This window comes from Petromyzon marinus, chromosome 13 (genome assembly GCF_048934315.1).
Source record: "Petromyzon marinus isolate PM22_M1 ecotype Great Lakes invasive population chromosome 13, UKy_Petmar_22M1.pri1.0, whole genome shotgun sequence".
In the NCBI taxonomy this organism is placed as follows: Eukaryota; Metazoa; Chordata; class Hyperoartia; order Petromyzontiformes; family Petromyzontidae; genus Petromyzon; species Petromyzon marinus.
In genome coordinates this window covers 244171-258478 of record NC_133679.1, presented here as the reverse complement: position 1 = coordinate 258478, position 14308 = coordinate 244171, and the positions used below count along the sequence as shown (strand labels likewise).

General features: G+C 47.4%; 2 protein-coding genes across 2 annotated transcripts; one reads left to right on the top strand and one right to left on the bottom strand.

Annotated features, from left to right (window-relative positions):
* Positions 1–549: 549 nt before the first annotated feature.
* CIAO2A (cytosolic iron-sulfur assembly component 2A) lies at positions 550–13618 on the bottom strand. Its single transcript, XM_032953738.2, has 5 exons — positions 13521–13618; positions 11478–11663; positions 2676–2725; positions 2443–2488; positions 550–2244 (listed from the first exon to the last, which is right to left on the bottom strand). The coding sequence occupies exons 1-5, from the start codon at positions 13549–13551 to the stop codon at positions 2144–2146; spliced, it is 414 nt and encodes a 137-aa protein (XP_032809629.2). The 5' UTR covers positions 13552–13618; the 3' UTR covers positions 550–2143.
* LOC142924406 (olfactory receptor class A-like protein 4) lies at positions 2701–6342 on the top strand. The gene has a single exon (XM_076066746.1). It carries the CDS (start codon positions 4443–4445, stop codon positions 5397–5399), a length of 957 nt encoding a protein of 318 aa, XP_075922861.1. The 5' UTR covers positions 2701–4442; the 3' UTR covers positions 5400–6342.
* Positions 13619–14308: the final 690 nt, after the last annotated feature.

Genomic DNA, 14308 nt, shown 5'->3' with positions numbered 1-14308 from the left:
CCCCCCCCCCCCCCCCCCCGTGCCAACCGGTATGTGCACCCGTACAAAACCTCTATGCTAAGTCGGCCAATAAAATGCTAATTTTTATGCTAATTCCTTTGTCAAGGCACCTTGTTTCCTCGCACACAGCTTAAGGGTCGTGGTCTGAGCATGGCTGTGTTTCACTCCAGCGCTGTCCTCGAGACAGCCTGATCCTTTCACCTGATGAAGGCCGCTTGTGTTGTGGCCGAAACGTCGTGATTTTTGTTTTATTTTTTACCTACGTGACTTTACCGAATAGAACCAAAGAGTATGAATGTGTGCAACGCTCGTGACATCACTCCACGTCGACCAGCCTCCATTAATAATTTCAGGTGACGTCCTCCAAATGGGCACCCCCCCCCGCCCATTAATAATAATTAGCAGCTGACATCACTCCACATGGGGGGCCGAGGCGCCTCTTCCCCCCTCCTCAGCGTCAACTTACAATCCTCACTACAAAGGCAGAACCCTCACGTCACGCGATCTCCGTAACGCTGTTGAGACATCGAAGTAAAAAGGACGTCATGATGAACAAGGGATTATAACCTTTACATGAAATAAGTCTGTCACCACGCCCTTACATATTGCACACACATTGATGCAATGAATATCACGTCGCGTTCTGCTTTTCGCTTGCAAGTTTCAGATTTACTGCAATACACCCATCCTTGGACAGGCAAAAGGCTAGTTTGTAATATTTTCAAAAATAGTAAAATTAACATAATTTAATCCAAAACACATTGGTATGTATTTAAATTAACATAATATTTATTCCATTGACCTGCAAGCCAAGCTTTGGAGGTAAAAATCTCCAATGTTGTATCATAATGCAAATGTAGACCTCTAGTGCACCCACAGAGGAAACCTCTTACAATCTTCTCGATAGTTCTAGAATTATCACCAGGCCTGCAATCATCACCCTGGCTAAGGCAAGAGTTGGGCATAGTTACAACAGCAGACTAACTTTAAAATCCACCGAGATCTGATAAATCTTCTAATCAGCTTAAACAACAGACTCTTGTACAGGTATATCTGAAAACATTTTTCTTACGAATAACCTAGTGACATTTGAAATTAAAAGTAGCCCTGCTTATTACAATGTGATTGCGATTGGCAGTGGTGTAGAAGCCCACGCTGTACACATGAGCTATCACCGCCACCCTCACTGCCTCGAGTACAACAATGTATCATCTAATCAGTCTTTAAACTTAAATTTAACATTACCCTGGCACGCACATATACACGTCACAAGTGTGACGTGTTCCCATAGGATGTCAATAGATCTTTAGTGTCCACAGCAGGTGCCACACCTTGGTAATTCCCTGCAGGAAATTCCACACAACAGCTGCGAGTCCATCCATTGACCTGGTTCAGTGCAGAGCACACCGACTACTGGGCTATCCAGTCACCAATAAACACATCTTAGACTCCATAAACAGAGCACACCAGCACAAGGTGTTGTCTCGCAATTACGAGGCACTGTGATATTATAATTTACCAAAGCGGTGCTATGGCTAAAGTGTTGACAATTGGATAGTTTTAATCTTGATTATGAAGCTTTCGTGACTGCAGGAATCCATACTCTTTGGTTCTTTCGGTCAAGTCACGTAAGTAGAAAAAGCAACAAAAAGCTGCTGCAGTTTTTTCTTGCTGAAGTCCCACCTGATGACGATTGCTTGTGTTGCGATCGAAACGTGATCGATTAATTTTCTACCTATGTGACTTTACCGAAAGAACCAAAGAGTATGGATAGTTTTAAGTTAAATTCTTTCGGGGTTGATTAAATGAGTACCACTCTTTTGGAGTTAACAGTGATTATGAGGAGACTGGTCCTCACCACAGGAATGTGGAATTCCCATAACTGGCTCAGAGCTTCCCCACCTTCATGAAAAACACATCCATTTGGGTTGCCTGGATGCTTTTTGACTGCAGTAGCGCCGCTGTGCGTTACATTGCGCAAGAGAAGCGCAGCCCGTGCAGCGCGATAAACAATCCTGCATTGGGCAAACGATCCATTCCACGTGAACGGTCCCACAGCGCCATCCGGGCCACAAGCAAATCACGGTTGTAGCCAACGGCGCTGCTCGCGGGGGGCATTTGTGCTGATGCTGCACGACACGGCTCACTCATCGAGATCCTTCACGCAGTTCTCCACAATTTCACGCAGGTTGGGGTTCTCCATGGCGGCTGCGATCCGCTCCTTGTCGTTGATCTGTTTGTTGACTGCGCAGAGACCACAAGGGGACACAGGATTTACTCGTTCCACCGGAGCCTACAGTAGCGCATCCAAAGCTGAGTGCGTCAAATACTTAATAGAGCATTCTTTTCATTTGGAGATTTGTGCATTCCTCAGTGTGGATAGGAGTTCCGCGATAGGAACGTGTTAACTTATCGTCTTTCCCATGGGAAGATCGGACTCACTCTCGTGTTCTGTGGCGTGCGTTCCCTTTGCAATGTAGATCTCCAGCTGGAAAAATAATAAACATCACAGTTGACTTCCAACATCTATAAACACTACAATAGTGCTTTAACATTAAACTACACGTATGCAACAATTACATTCCAAGTTGAATTATTTCCCAGGATTAGCTCCACATGCGAGTCTAAGCACAGGTGACACTTCACACGTCGATGGGTCTGCACTGAAGCCCCACCTTGTGTTTGAACGGTAAGCATCTTTCCAGCTTTACGCGTAAACAGAGACCTGAAAATACAACACACACATGTAAGCACGAGACAATGATATGTCGCAAAGTCTTTTACGTAAAAACACAATCACACTGCATACACATTATTAAATAATGTCAAGCAGTACATGCACAGCTATGAGATTTGATGGGCATGTGTGCATTATTTGTCATGCAATTTTGACCAGTTTGTCCTGGGTGTGCGATTTACATTGTCTTGAACGTTGTTATAAATAGACATGCACCTTTTTGTAATAGCCCTGATGAAAATCATCCTGAGAAGGAGAACACTTGACGTTGCCACCACATACACCCTCAGCAGCCACTTGCCATTATAGATTCCACCGCACAATTCACGCAGCTCAATTTCTCAGCCCCCAAATAATCGAGCCACTGCATGCCCACCAAGATCCTTGCCACACCCTCCTGCTCCACAAGACATGCTGGGACATTGCCATACACTACACAGCCACATGCAGCTCACGCTACAGAATTAGGACTGCATACTCCTCGGCACGTCCGGCAGCATTTAAATGCGGTCACATTTACGGTCACATTGTACGTCTAGCAAGAGGAGTTTAACACAATAAAACTCTTCCATGCAATGCCGAATGCCACCATCCCATGTAACACCCATAAGCACAGCTGGCACCACTTTACCAGCTGTAGCCGTTTCTCAGTGTGAGTGTAGAAACCCTCCGATTGCGAGTCAAGTTGCTCTGAATACTGCAACCCGGCCAGATGTTCTTTATTTGGTGTGAATTTCCAATGTAAGTGCTCTCGCTGCAATGTACTTTGCACCACTAATCGCTGTAGCCCGGATTACCACATCTTAAGGTAGTCATTCATGAATCTGGAGAAGAACACTCCTCCTCCTTGAGGCTCTTCGTGGTGCCCTCAGTATCTTTGTGAATGCTCCAAGAGCCATGGACAATCCAACCGGCAAGGTTGACGAACCACAAACGACGGTTGCCACTCGCAAATCTCTGACTCTTGGGATGAGCTCAAAACGTCAAAACGGTGGTTGTAGAGATGTGTCATGGGCGCAACCCTTTGTGATCTCTTGTTCTGCCCACGTGCACAAGGCTTGGGTTTGTATTTAGCCTGAAGTTGTGATGTTGCTAGTGCCATTGCTCGATGCTTATGTGAGCAATAATATCCGCTGGCTAAAGCACTGGCCAGTTTATAACCCGAGATGCACCGACCTGATGGATTCACACCAGGTCAGGTGCGCACGGTGGACAAATGGCCAAGTCTGCCTCCAGTCATGTTGGTTACCAAGAGAATCTTATATTTAAAGAGAGAAAGGTTATCGGGGCCTTGATGGGGGGAACACTGTGGCAGTTAACTGCAAGCCCACAGCTCGGGACTGACGATAGAGTTATTTATTATTTCCAAAACACACAACCTAACAAAACCCCCATTTCCAGCTCGCAAATGCGTACACAGCTTATTTAGCGTCCACACGCTGTTACCCCGTGTACTTTTATTAAAAACATCTCTTACGTGCGGTTTTGTCCATAAATTAGATCTCGTATTACAGTGTTTTTAACATGGTTGTTTTTTGCGAACACAGCAGTTACGGAGGTGTCACCTTGAGACCGTTAAATAGACCGTAGCTTCTGATACCACGCGACGTCAGGTGGCGCATGACAGACGCACCGTGTCCCGGAGTTGACGTCTGTGCAGCCCTCGCTGTCAGGAGCTCTCTGGCCATACGGTCCACACAGCAACATGCTGCCACTGCAGTTCAGGAACTTCCTTTTCTACGGGCTGTTGGCACTGGGTGGTTTGTTGGGTAACACGACCGTCATGGTAGTGACTCTGCAGAACCTCTCCAAGCTACCCACAGCCGACCTGCTCTTCGTGCTGCTCGCCACGTGCAACCTCATCAACAACCTCCTGCGCCTCGGCACCTCCCTGTCGGAGGCGACGGGAACGTGCCTGCTCACGCGCGCCGGCTGCCCGCTCTACTACTTCACCGTCCGCTTCACCGAGGTGCTGGCCATCTGGATCACGCTGCTCGTCAGCGTGTTCCGCCTCGCCAAGGTGCGCAGCCCCTTCGGCGTGAACGCCGTCCTGGGCCGCATGATGGAGCAGCGACGCTGCGCCGCGGCTATCGGTTCTGTGTCCGCATTGCTTGGCGCGCTGCTGCACCCGCTGCTCCAGTTCACGATACCGTTTGACGGCAACGGCAGCGTGCCCTGGTGCCAGTGCATCATAGAACCCTCCAGCTACTACGTTAGATACTCCATGTCCACCATCCTGCTGATCTTTCTGGAGGTTTTGCCCACGGTTTTGATGGTGGTCACCAACGTGAGGACCATCTGCTTCCTGCGTGCCACCAAAGTGCAGTGGCAGCAGGGCGGCTGGGCCACGAGCCGGCCGTTCTGTCAGGAGGTGCGAGCTGTGAAGCTGCTCACCGCCCTGGTCTGCGTCTTCTTGTTCAGCTGGGGCAGCCATGCCACCAGCATCGTGTTCGCCACAAGCAATCCGGCCCAAGTGAACCCCCAGTTGGTGCAAGCTGTCCGCATTCTCTCCACCATGTACGCTTCCCTGAGCCCCTACATCATCGGCTTGGGCAACCAGAAGTTTCGAGATCGAGTTTTTGGCTGCACCCAAAACTGCCTAAAGTGTCGCGCTCCGAAGCGCACAGTGGCTGCCGTCCATTACGACCTAACTCACCTCTGATGCAGTCTTTCGCGCAGCGAAAAGGAATACAATGATGGTAACTAATGTAGTGTCGGTGCATTGTGGACCTCTTAAGCTGTGTTGATGGTGATCAACCTCACTTGGCGGATGCGTCAGCGACATGACACGATAAGTTAAGGAAAAAAATATTTTCTGTTACTGACATCAGTTCGCTGACAATGAAATGGGAGTTATGAAGCCTCTCGCTGTGACCGACAGGTTTCCTGAATAGTGCTTAGAATGTGACTGCAGACTATGAGCACACTGCCGAACATGCTTGCTAACTGAGGTCACACTTGCCAATAAGACAATCCTTGTCTCTTTATGCTCTCACCTGGTTAAACAAAATCAATGGAAACACCTTCGAGTGGTCCACAATATTACGGACTACAGGAAGATTCCATGCTACAAATGTATATGAATAACATCGCTTGGTATAATCTACAAGTTACATGCTGTGATTTTTCCGCATAAGGATGCAGTTATCACAGTTTTTGCAGAGTACCTGCTCAGCTAAAGAAATTACAGCAATTTCAGCCCAGGTGCTGCTCCAAGCTCAAGCTGGGTTCAATCTGTGAAAGATATTTAAGTGGTGTCCCTTTGTCAATAAACCTGAAGATTCACTTCTGAACAGTGCTTTGTGTCAATGCAACCCACTTTAACATAAATAGTAAAGTATCTGGGTTCAAATCAAAGGGTCTCCCTGCTCTGTTGGTAGTCCTGGGTAGAAATTTGACATTTTCATGGTGGGACCAGTCTCTCTAATTGATGACCATTGGTGACCTCCCACAAGGGAGGACTTTCTTCACTCACCCGCATGGATTTTAGGCTGGATCACAATATTCCTATAAGTTAGGTTACCATTGTAAAAATTGTGTTTCACTTGTATAAGAAGCATGCACTGCTGGTGTTATGTTGTGTAACTGCTAGTGATAATTAAAAAGTGACGACATGCGTTCTGGTTCTATATGTGATACTGCATCGCTGTACGTTCAGAACAGCACCGGCTCCACCCTTCATGAGTGCACAGTGAACCCCCTTCATCGTGCATGAGATACCTACCCTAACGATATCATGGCAACAATTTACATTTTGAAACTTACGGAGCATTTGAGCGGTTCTAGTCTGGTCGATGTTTCACAAAGTGCATGCCAATTCACTCACTCATTCACTGAGAATTATGAGACTGTAGACCCTCGTGGTAGCTAACTTGTGGTGTGGACTGTGCAAAATGAGTTTGCTTGTGAGTGAAACAGTCCGTAGGGTACATCATGGGACCACCTTTGCCCGTACCAAAATATGAGAATCGGTTTTCCCCTTTTTTACGTCAACAAAATAGGTGTTAAGATGTTAAAACACCAAAATGAAACCTTTTACAAGGAATCACGTCTCCATTCACCACATATACTACGTAAAAGTACACCTTTTGTCGTCCTCTGGCCTTACACCGTTTGAGACTAGGCTCGAAAGAAAGCTGTCTCTGGTGTGGACCAATCGGTTTCAAAGACAATGCATATACTATCAGAGTGTTTTTGTTTGCATTCTGACCACGAGTATATGTGGTTAATGCAGACATGATTCCTTGTAAAAAGTTTTAGTTTGGTGTTTTAACGTCTTAACACCTGTTTTGTTGCCAGAAAAAAGGGGAAAACTTATTCTCAGTCCGTAGGGGTTCAGGAGGCTTTATTCCTGCCACAGCCCAGAAATAGAACCACAACACCCTCTATCAAGTGGGAATCAAAGGTCGTGTCAGGTCACCCACAAGACGAGGCCGGTGTTCCCCGTGTTTGAAATTAAGCTGAGCGTCTCCCTGCTCCAATTAGTGTGGCAACACTCACCTCTGTTGGTAGCCCTTAACCAGTGGTAGAAATTCCACATTTGTGTGGCAGGGGCCATTCCATCTACAGTGCAATCTCGAGTAGTATACAGTGAGGAAAAAAAGTATTTGATCCCCTGCTGATTTTGTACGTTTGCCCACTGACAAAGAAAATATCAGTCTATAATTTTAATGGTAGGTTTATTTGAACAGTGAGAGACAGAATAACAACTATATCCAGAAAAACGCATGTCAAAATTTTTATAAATTGCTTTGCATTTTAATGAGGGAAATAAGTATTTGACCCCTCTGCAAAACATGACTTAGTACTTGTTGGCAATCACAGAGGTCAGACGTTTCTTGTAGTTGGCCACCAGATTTGCACACATCTCAGGAGGGATTTTGTCCCACTCCTCTTTGCAGATCTTCTCCAAGTCATTAAGGTTTCGAGGCTGACGTTTGGCAACTCGAACCTTCAGCTCCCTCCACAGATTTTCTATGGGATTAAGGTCTGGAGACTGGCTAGGCCACTCCAGGACCTTAATGTGCTTCTTCTTGAGCCACTCCTTTGTTGCCTTGGCCATGTGTTTTGGGTCATTGTCATGCTGGAAAACCCATCCACGACCCATTTTCAATGCCCTGGCTGAGGGAAGGAGGTTCTCACCCAAGATTTGACGGTACATGGCCCCGTCCATCGTCCCTTTGATGCGGTAAAGTTGTCCTGTCCCCTTAGCAGAAAAACACCCCCAAAGCATAATGTTTTCACCTCTATGTTTGACGGTGGGGATGGTGTTCTTAAGGTCATAGGCACATTCCTCCTCCTCCAAACACGGCGAGTTGAGTTGATGCCAAAGAGCTCCATTTTGGTCTCATCTGACCACAACACTTTTGTTGTCCTCTGAATCATTCAGATGTTCATTGGCAAACTTCAGACGGGCATACATATGTGCTTTCTTGAGCAGGGGGGACCTTACGGGCGCTGCAGGATTTCAGTCCTTCACGGCGTAGTGTGTTACCAATTGTTTTCTTGGTGACTATGGTCCCAGCTGCCTTGAGATCATTGACAATATCTTCCCGTGTAGTTCTGGGCCGATTCCTCACCGTCCTCATGATCATTGCAACTCCACGAGGTGAGATCTTCTATGGAGCCCCAGGCCGAGGGAGATTGACAGTTCATTTGTGTTACTTCCATTTGCGAATAATCGCACCAACTGTTGTCACCTTCTCACGAAGCTGCTTGGCAATGGTCTTGTAGCCCATTCCAGCCTTGTGTAGGTCTACAATCCTGTCCCTGACATCCTTGGAGAGCTCTTTGGTCTTGGCCATGGTGGAGAGTTTGGAATCTGATTGATTGATTGCTTCTGTGGACAGGTGTCTTTTATACAGCTAACAAGCTGAAATTAAGAGCACTCCCTTTAAGAGTGTGCTCCTAATCTCAGCTCATTACCTGTATAAAAGATACCTGGGAGCCAGAAATCTGTCTGATTGAGAGGGGGTCAAATACTTATTTCCCTCATTATAATGCAAATCAATGTATAACATTTTTGACATGCGTTTTTCTGGATTTTGTTATTCTGTCTCTCACTGTTCAAATAAACCTACCATTAAAATTATAGACTGATCATTTCTTTGTCAGTGGGCAAACGTACAAAATCAGCAGGGGATCAAATACTAGATTTGAAGCTTTCGTGACTGCAAGGATCCATACTCTTTGGTTCTATTCAGTAAAGTCACGTAGGTAAAAAATGAAACAACAAAAATCACGACGTTTCGGCCACAACACAAGTGGCCTTCATCAGGTGAAGGGACTGTACTGTCACGAGGACAGCGTTGGAATGAAGACAGTCAAGCCCAGGTCGCGTCCTTTAAACTGTGTGGGAGGAAACAAAACGCTTTGACAAAGGAATTAGCATAAAATGCTCATGGAGTACCGACACGGGGGAGGGGAGTTTACAAATGTACAAAAGTTGGTTTGAAGGGAAACGCTTTGACAAAGGAATTAGCATAAAATGCTCATAGAGTACGGATACGGGGGGAGGGGGAGGGGAGTTTACAAATGTACAAAAGTTGGTGTGAAAGGAAACGCTTTGACAAAGGAATTAGCATAAAATGCTCATGGAGTACCGGCACGAGGGGGGGGAGGGGAGTTTACAAACGTTGGTGTGAAGAGAAATAAGCTGCTGTGAAAGTTTTGTATATCACTACTTGGATAAATATACTGTACCATTGAAAATTAGTTTAATGTTTGGTATGATTTAGAACAAATTTTCAATGATTGCTTAATTTGAAACCATCTTCTCGGTTGAAATTGTATGTGTTTGTAAATCTGAATTGCCTCGTGGATACATCTTTGATGATAACCTGTGAGTTTGCAAAGGACCCTGGTATCGGAGAAAACTATATCGTGATCACCCACAGCGTTGTAACAGTGGTCAGCTACGGCAGAAGAATGTGTTCTGCCGTGTTTCAAATCTGATTTGTGCTCGCGAATTCGGTCAGAGACATGTCGTTTCGTCTCCCTGATATAGCAATCACCATAGGTGCAGCTCAATTTGTAAACCCCGGGTACTGTAAGTCAGGAATGACATCCTTCACGGATGGGATCAGGTCACGGATTTTGTGTACTGTATTGAACCGGACCAGGATCTTGTGTTTGTTTAGAATTTTGGAGATCTTTTTAGTAACGCCTGCTATATATGGTAGTGTGATGGTTTTGATCGGAGTATCAAGTGGTTGTTTCTGTATGGAGGGAGAAACAGCTTGGCGGATGGTACGGTCAGACTATCCGTTTCTCTTAAGGGCCAGGTGTACATGTTTTAATTCACTGGTCAGGTGGTGTTGGTCCGAAATGCAATGAGCCCTGTGGTATAACGTTTTGATGAGAGAATTATTTTCAGCTGGGTGGTGGTGGGAATCAGGTTTCAAGTAGGAATCTGTGTGGGTGGATTTCCTGTAGACAGAATGTCCCAATGAGCCATCAGGTCTCCTCTCAAACAGAACATCCAAGAATGGCAGCTTGCCATCTTTCTCCACTTCCATGGTGAATTTGATGGCGGGATGTCTGGAATTTATGTGGTGTAGGAAAAGGTTCAAAGCTGGGAGGCCATGTGGCCAAATGACGAAAGTGTCGTCTACATATCTCTTCCACAGGGAAGGTCTGAGGGTGGAAGTCTGGATGGCGTCCGATTCAAATTTCTCCATGAAAACATTGGCTATCACTGGTGATAAGGGAGAACCCATGGGGGTACCCTCATTTTGTTTGTAGAAGGTGCCATTCCAAGTAAAGTAGGTATTGGTGAGGCAGTGCCTAACCAGTGCAGGTGTATCGGGGTCTAGTCCATGTTGTACCAAATTTTCAATTATTTCAATGGTATCAGGTACTGGGACCTTGGTGAACAGAGAGACCACATCGAAGCTGACAAGGATATCGTCGGGGGACAGTACAACGTCTTTGACCATACCAAACTTTCACAGCAGCTTATTTCTCTTCACACCAACGTTTATAAACTCCCCTCCCCCTTCCCCCGTGGCGGTCCTTTACGTTGCTTTATGGTTATTTCCCTTCACACCAACATTTGTACATTTGTAAACTCCCCTCCCCCGTGCCGGTACTCCATGAGCATTTTATGCTAATTCCTTTGTCAAAGCGTTTCCCTTCACACCAACTTTTGTACATTTGTAAACTCCCCCCCCCCCCCCCCCCCCCCCGGTGCCGGTACTCCATGAGCATTTTATGCTAATTCCTTTGTCAAAGCGTTTTGTTTCCTCCCACACAGCTTAAAGGACGCGACCTGGGCTTGACTGTCTTCATTCAATGCTGTCCTCGTGACAGTACGGTCCCTTCACCTGATGAAGGCCACTTGTGTTGTGGCCGAAACGTCGTGATTTTTGTTGTTTTATTTTTTACCTACGTGACTTTACCGAATAGAACAAAAGAGTAGGGGATCAAATACTTTTTTCCCTCACTGTAAGTGTTTATCAACTCCAGTGATGATGGCCCGAGTTGATTCCCAACCAGAATTCAACTGAAAAAAAAAATCTCCCGTTAGAGCTTGGGAGTTGATTCAAAAATAAATTCCCAAGCTGATGATTGCAAGTGTTTCGTCAGTTCCACGCAGCCAGATTGACAACAATACAAAAGAACTACAGGAGCCAGGGGCTCGCAGAGTAGCGAGGCCTCTCAAGGGACGTCCTATCTGCAGGGGCTGGTGGTCACGTGCACGCAACCCTGCTGGTCCTAGGACTGCGTTTGCTTTCCGTACCTATGAGTGTGGCGAGTGAGCAGTGCGGGACGGTTGGCGTGAAGCGGATGACGACCAGATGCTCCTCCTCGTCCTCCCCGCGCCGCGCCTCCGTGAGGGCCTGCACCTCCACACAGCCCTCGCTCACCACGCCCAGCTCCTCCAGCGAGCTCGGCTTCTCGGGGTCTTGGATGGTGCGGATGACGTCTGCAGGAGCGTGTCAGGGGCACACGGATCTCACTGCTAAGTAGGCCTCTATTCATCTATTACCACTCCAGCCTTACATTCACAATGCAGACATCCAATCGTCGTTCAAACTTAAAATGAAAATTTTATAAATTATTTTTGGTTTCGGTCACATAAATTATTTGGGCAGAATTCTGGTGGTGGAGGGTCAGGGTGTTCGAACATGAATTTGGTCAGATAATTCTGTGGACCAATACAAAAAATACATTGTGGATCGTGTTGGCTGCAAAATCTATGCATAAAATCTTATTTTTTTGTGTCTTCGTTGATCCATAATAATTGTGGATGTCTATGTTCTTTTACACATATGGTTTATTTCTTTGTGAATTCACAGCTAATTACAGAATGAAACATGTACTCGTTATATTGTTTTCTCGAACCCGATTAAGAGTTAAAACATCTTCACTTAAGTTTCCCTCAAAGAAAATCTCTACAATTTTAAGTCCACATATGCAGACACCATTCCCTCAATCTTACACCGAACCTGTCACCCAACTCTTCATTATACGAACCAGAAAGCTGTGCACAACGCGATGTGATATTGCAGTTTTCTCTCCCATAATCTGATATGCCTGCGGTCAACGGTAGAAACCATCTTTCCAAATAAAACTAGCAGGGTAATGGTCAGTGGGAGGGGGGCAAGTAGTAGTGGCTGGGTGGCTCGTCAGGGTTCGTGTAGGTGCTTAAGCGACTCGTGGCTGGTTGTGTATCGTGAAGGGCGACTTATCTGGCGTGCGTCACTTTACATCTGCGTGCCGCTGCTTCTCATTGGGACACGCTGCCCCTTGTCTGTGGCCACGTTTCTCTTTTTGCTTCGAGAATCAATACTGCCCCAAACACAGCCAACCCATCGTGTGCCAGGCCGGGTTCGCCTGCACCAGGGGGCACAGCGATCGCGGGCAGCGGGGATGGAAGGCGGCAACGCAAGAATAGCGGCGGAGAGGCAGGGGTAGGAGGCAGGGGTAGGAGGCCGAGCAGCCTGGCTGTGAGAGCTCGAACCCGCAGCCAGGCAGGGACTGCTCCTTCCAAGAAGTGTCACGCATTTAAACGCGAGTTTGTGCTTTTTGCACAGTGAGACAGCGACTCTCGATGATGGTGACAGTGAAGATGCCGGTGATGGTGTGTCATGACAGTGGTGTGTTGGTGACAGTGAAGGCGCGTCAAAGACGCGACTGGTCAGTTGGAGGCAGTCGCCCTCCAACAACAGAGCAGAGGAGCGATGCTCACAACAACGAACGATCGACGGGCGACTAAAATGCAGCGAGTTGGCACAGTCGGGGAACAGCTGGTGGCGCATCTGGCGATCATCTCAGTCATCTCAGTCAACCCATGGCGCCTGCTTGGTCTACCCCGTGCCCATCACCTTTAGGCGGCGTTAGACTATTCACGTTGTCTCGAAGCACACACCGCCTGGCACAGGCGCCGTGATAACATCACCGGCACTTGGTGGTGAATGGCGGTTGTTTTTGTGTTGTGTGGTAGTGTGGTTGTGGTAGTGTGGTACTGTGATAGTGTAGTTGTGGTAGTGTGGAATCGTGGTTGTAGTAGTGTGGTTGTGGTAGTGTGGTTGTGTGGTAGCATGGTTGTGGTAGTGTAGTTGTGGTAGTGTGATAGTGTGGTTGTGGTAGTGTGGTAGCGTGGTTGTAGTAGTGTGGTTGTGGTAGTGTAGGTGTGGTAGCGTGGTTTGTGTTAGTGTAGTTTGTGTAAGTGTGGTTGTGGTAGTGTGGTAGCGTGGTTTGTGTTAGTGTGGTTGTGGTTGCGTGGTTGTGGTAGAAAAATGTGGTTGTGTGTGGTGGAGGTCACCGCCAGGCGATTTACCGTAGACCTCCAGCGCCTTCTCGCCGTCCATGCCGCGACCCCTGACCCCCGCCCCTCTCACTCCGATCCCGCCCCTTTATGACGTCATCCTCCAGCCCCCCCCCCCCCCCCACTGTCAGCCCCCACCCATCGTATATAGTCCCTCCTACTCCGTGCTAACCCCGCCCCCCAACCCCATAAGCCCCGCCCCCTCGGCGCCCTCGGCGACTGAACCCAACGTGCGGTTCTTCATCCCCACAGCGCGTGGCGGCAGCGAGCGACTTGTTCAGGAGATAGACACCAAGCAATGTAGGGGCGTGCTCGTCACGGCATCACGGGTTCAGGAGAGAGTTGGCACACTGCTATATGGTTCACGAGCTGTACTACCCGGCTTCGCCCGAGACTTGGATCCACCACGCCCGGCCGCCTTTGTCTCCCCAGTGGCGATGTTCACACACCACAGCAGTTACTCGTTTGAGGCTGAGTCGACCTAGGGGAGGCCCAGGACCGGTTAAAATAATCGTCACCGGTGGTGGCCGTGAGCAGGAATCGAACTCGGGTGGCCGGGTTCGTAGCGCAGCGCGCGAATCGCTACGCAGTCCCCACCCACACACGATAAAGACAAAATCCCCCGTGTAAAATTTTGATTTAAAGCTTTCGTGACTGCAGGAATTCATATTCTTGGTTCTTTCGGTAAAGTCACGTAGAAGGGACACAATAAAATAATAAAAATATAAAACAATAAAATTCTCACGACGTTTCGACTGCAACACAAGCAAGCATCATTAGGTGTGAAAACCACACGAAAA

Coding starts and splice junctions, on each gene's coding strand:
- CIAO2A (XM_032953738.2), bottom strand. CDS start 13,551: ATGGACGGCGAGAAGGCGCTGGAGGTCTACG. Junction 2,726..11,477: donor CTCACTCGCCACACTCATAG/GTACGGAAAGCA, acceptor TTGTATTTTCAG/GTCTCTGTTTACGCGTAAAG. Junction 2,245..2,442: donor GCACGCCACAGAACACGAGA/GTGAGTCCGATC, acceptor GTCTCTGCGCAG/TCAACAAACAGATCAACGAC.
- LOC142924406 (XM_076066746.1), top strand. CDS start 4,443: ATGCTGCCACTGCAGTTCAGGAACTTCCTTTTCTACGGGCTGTTGGCA.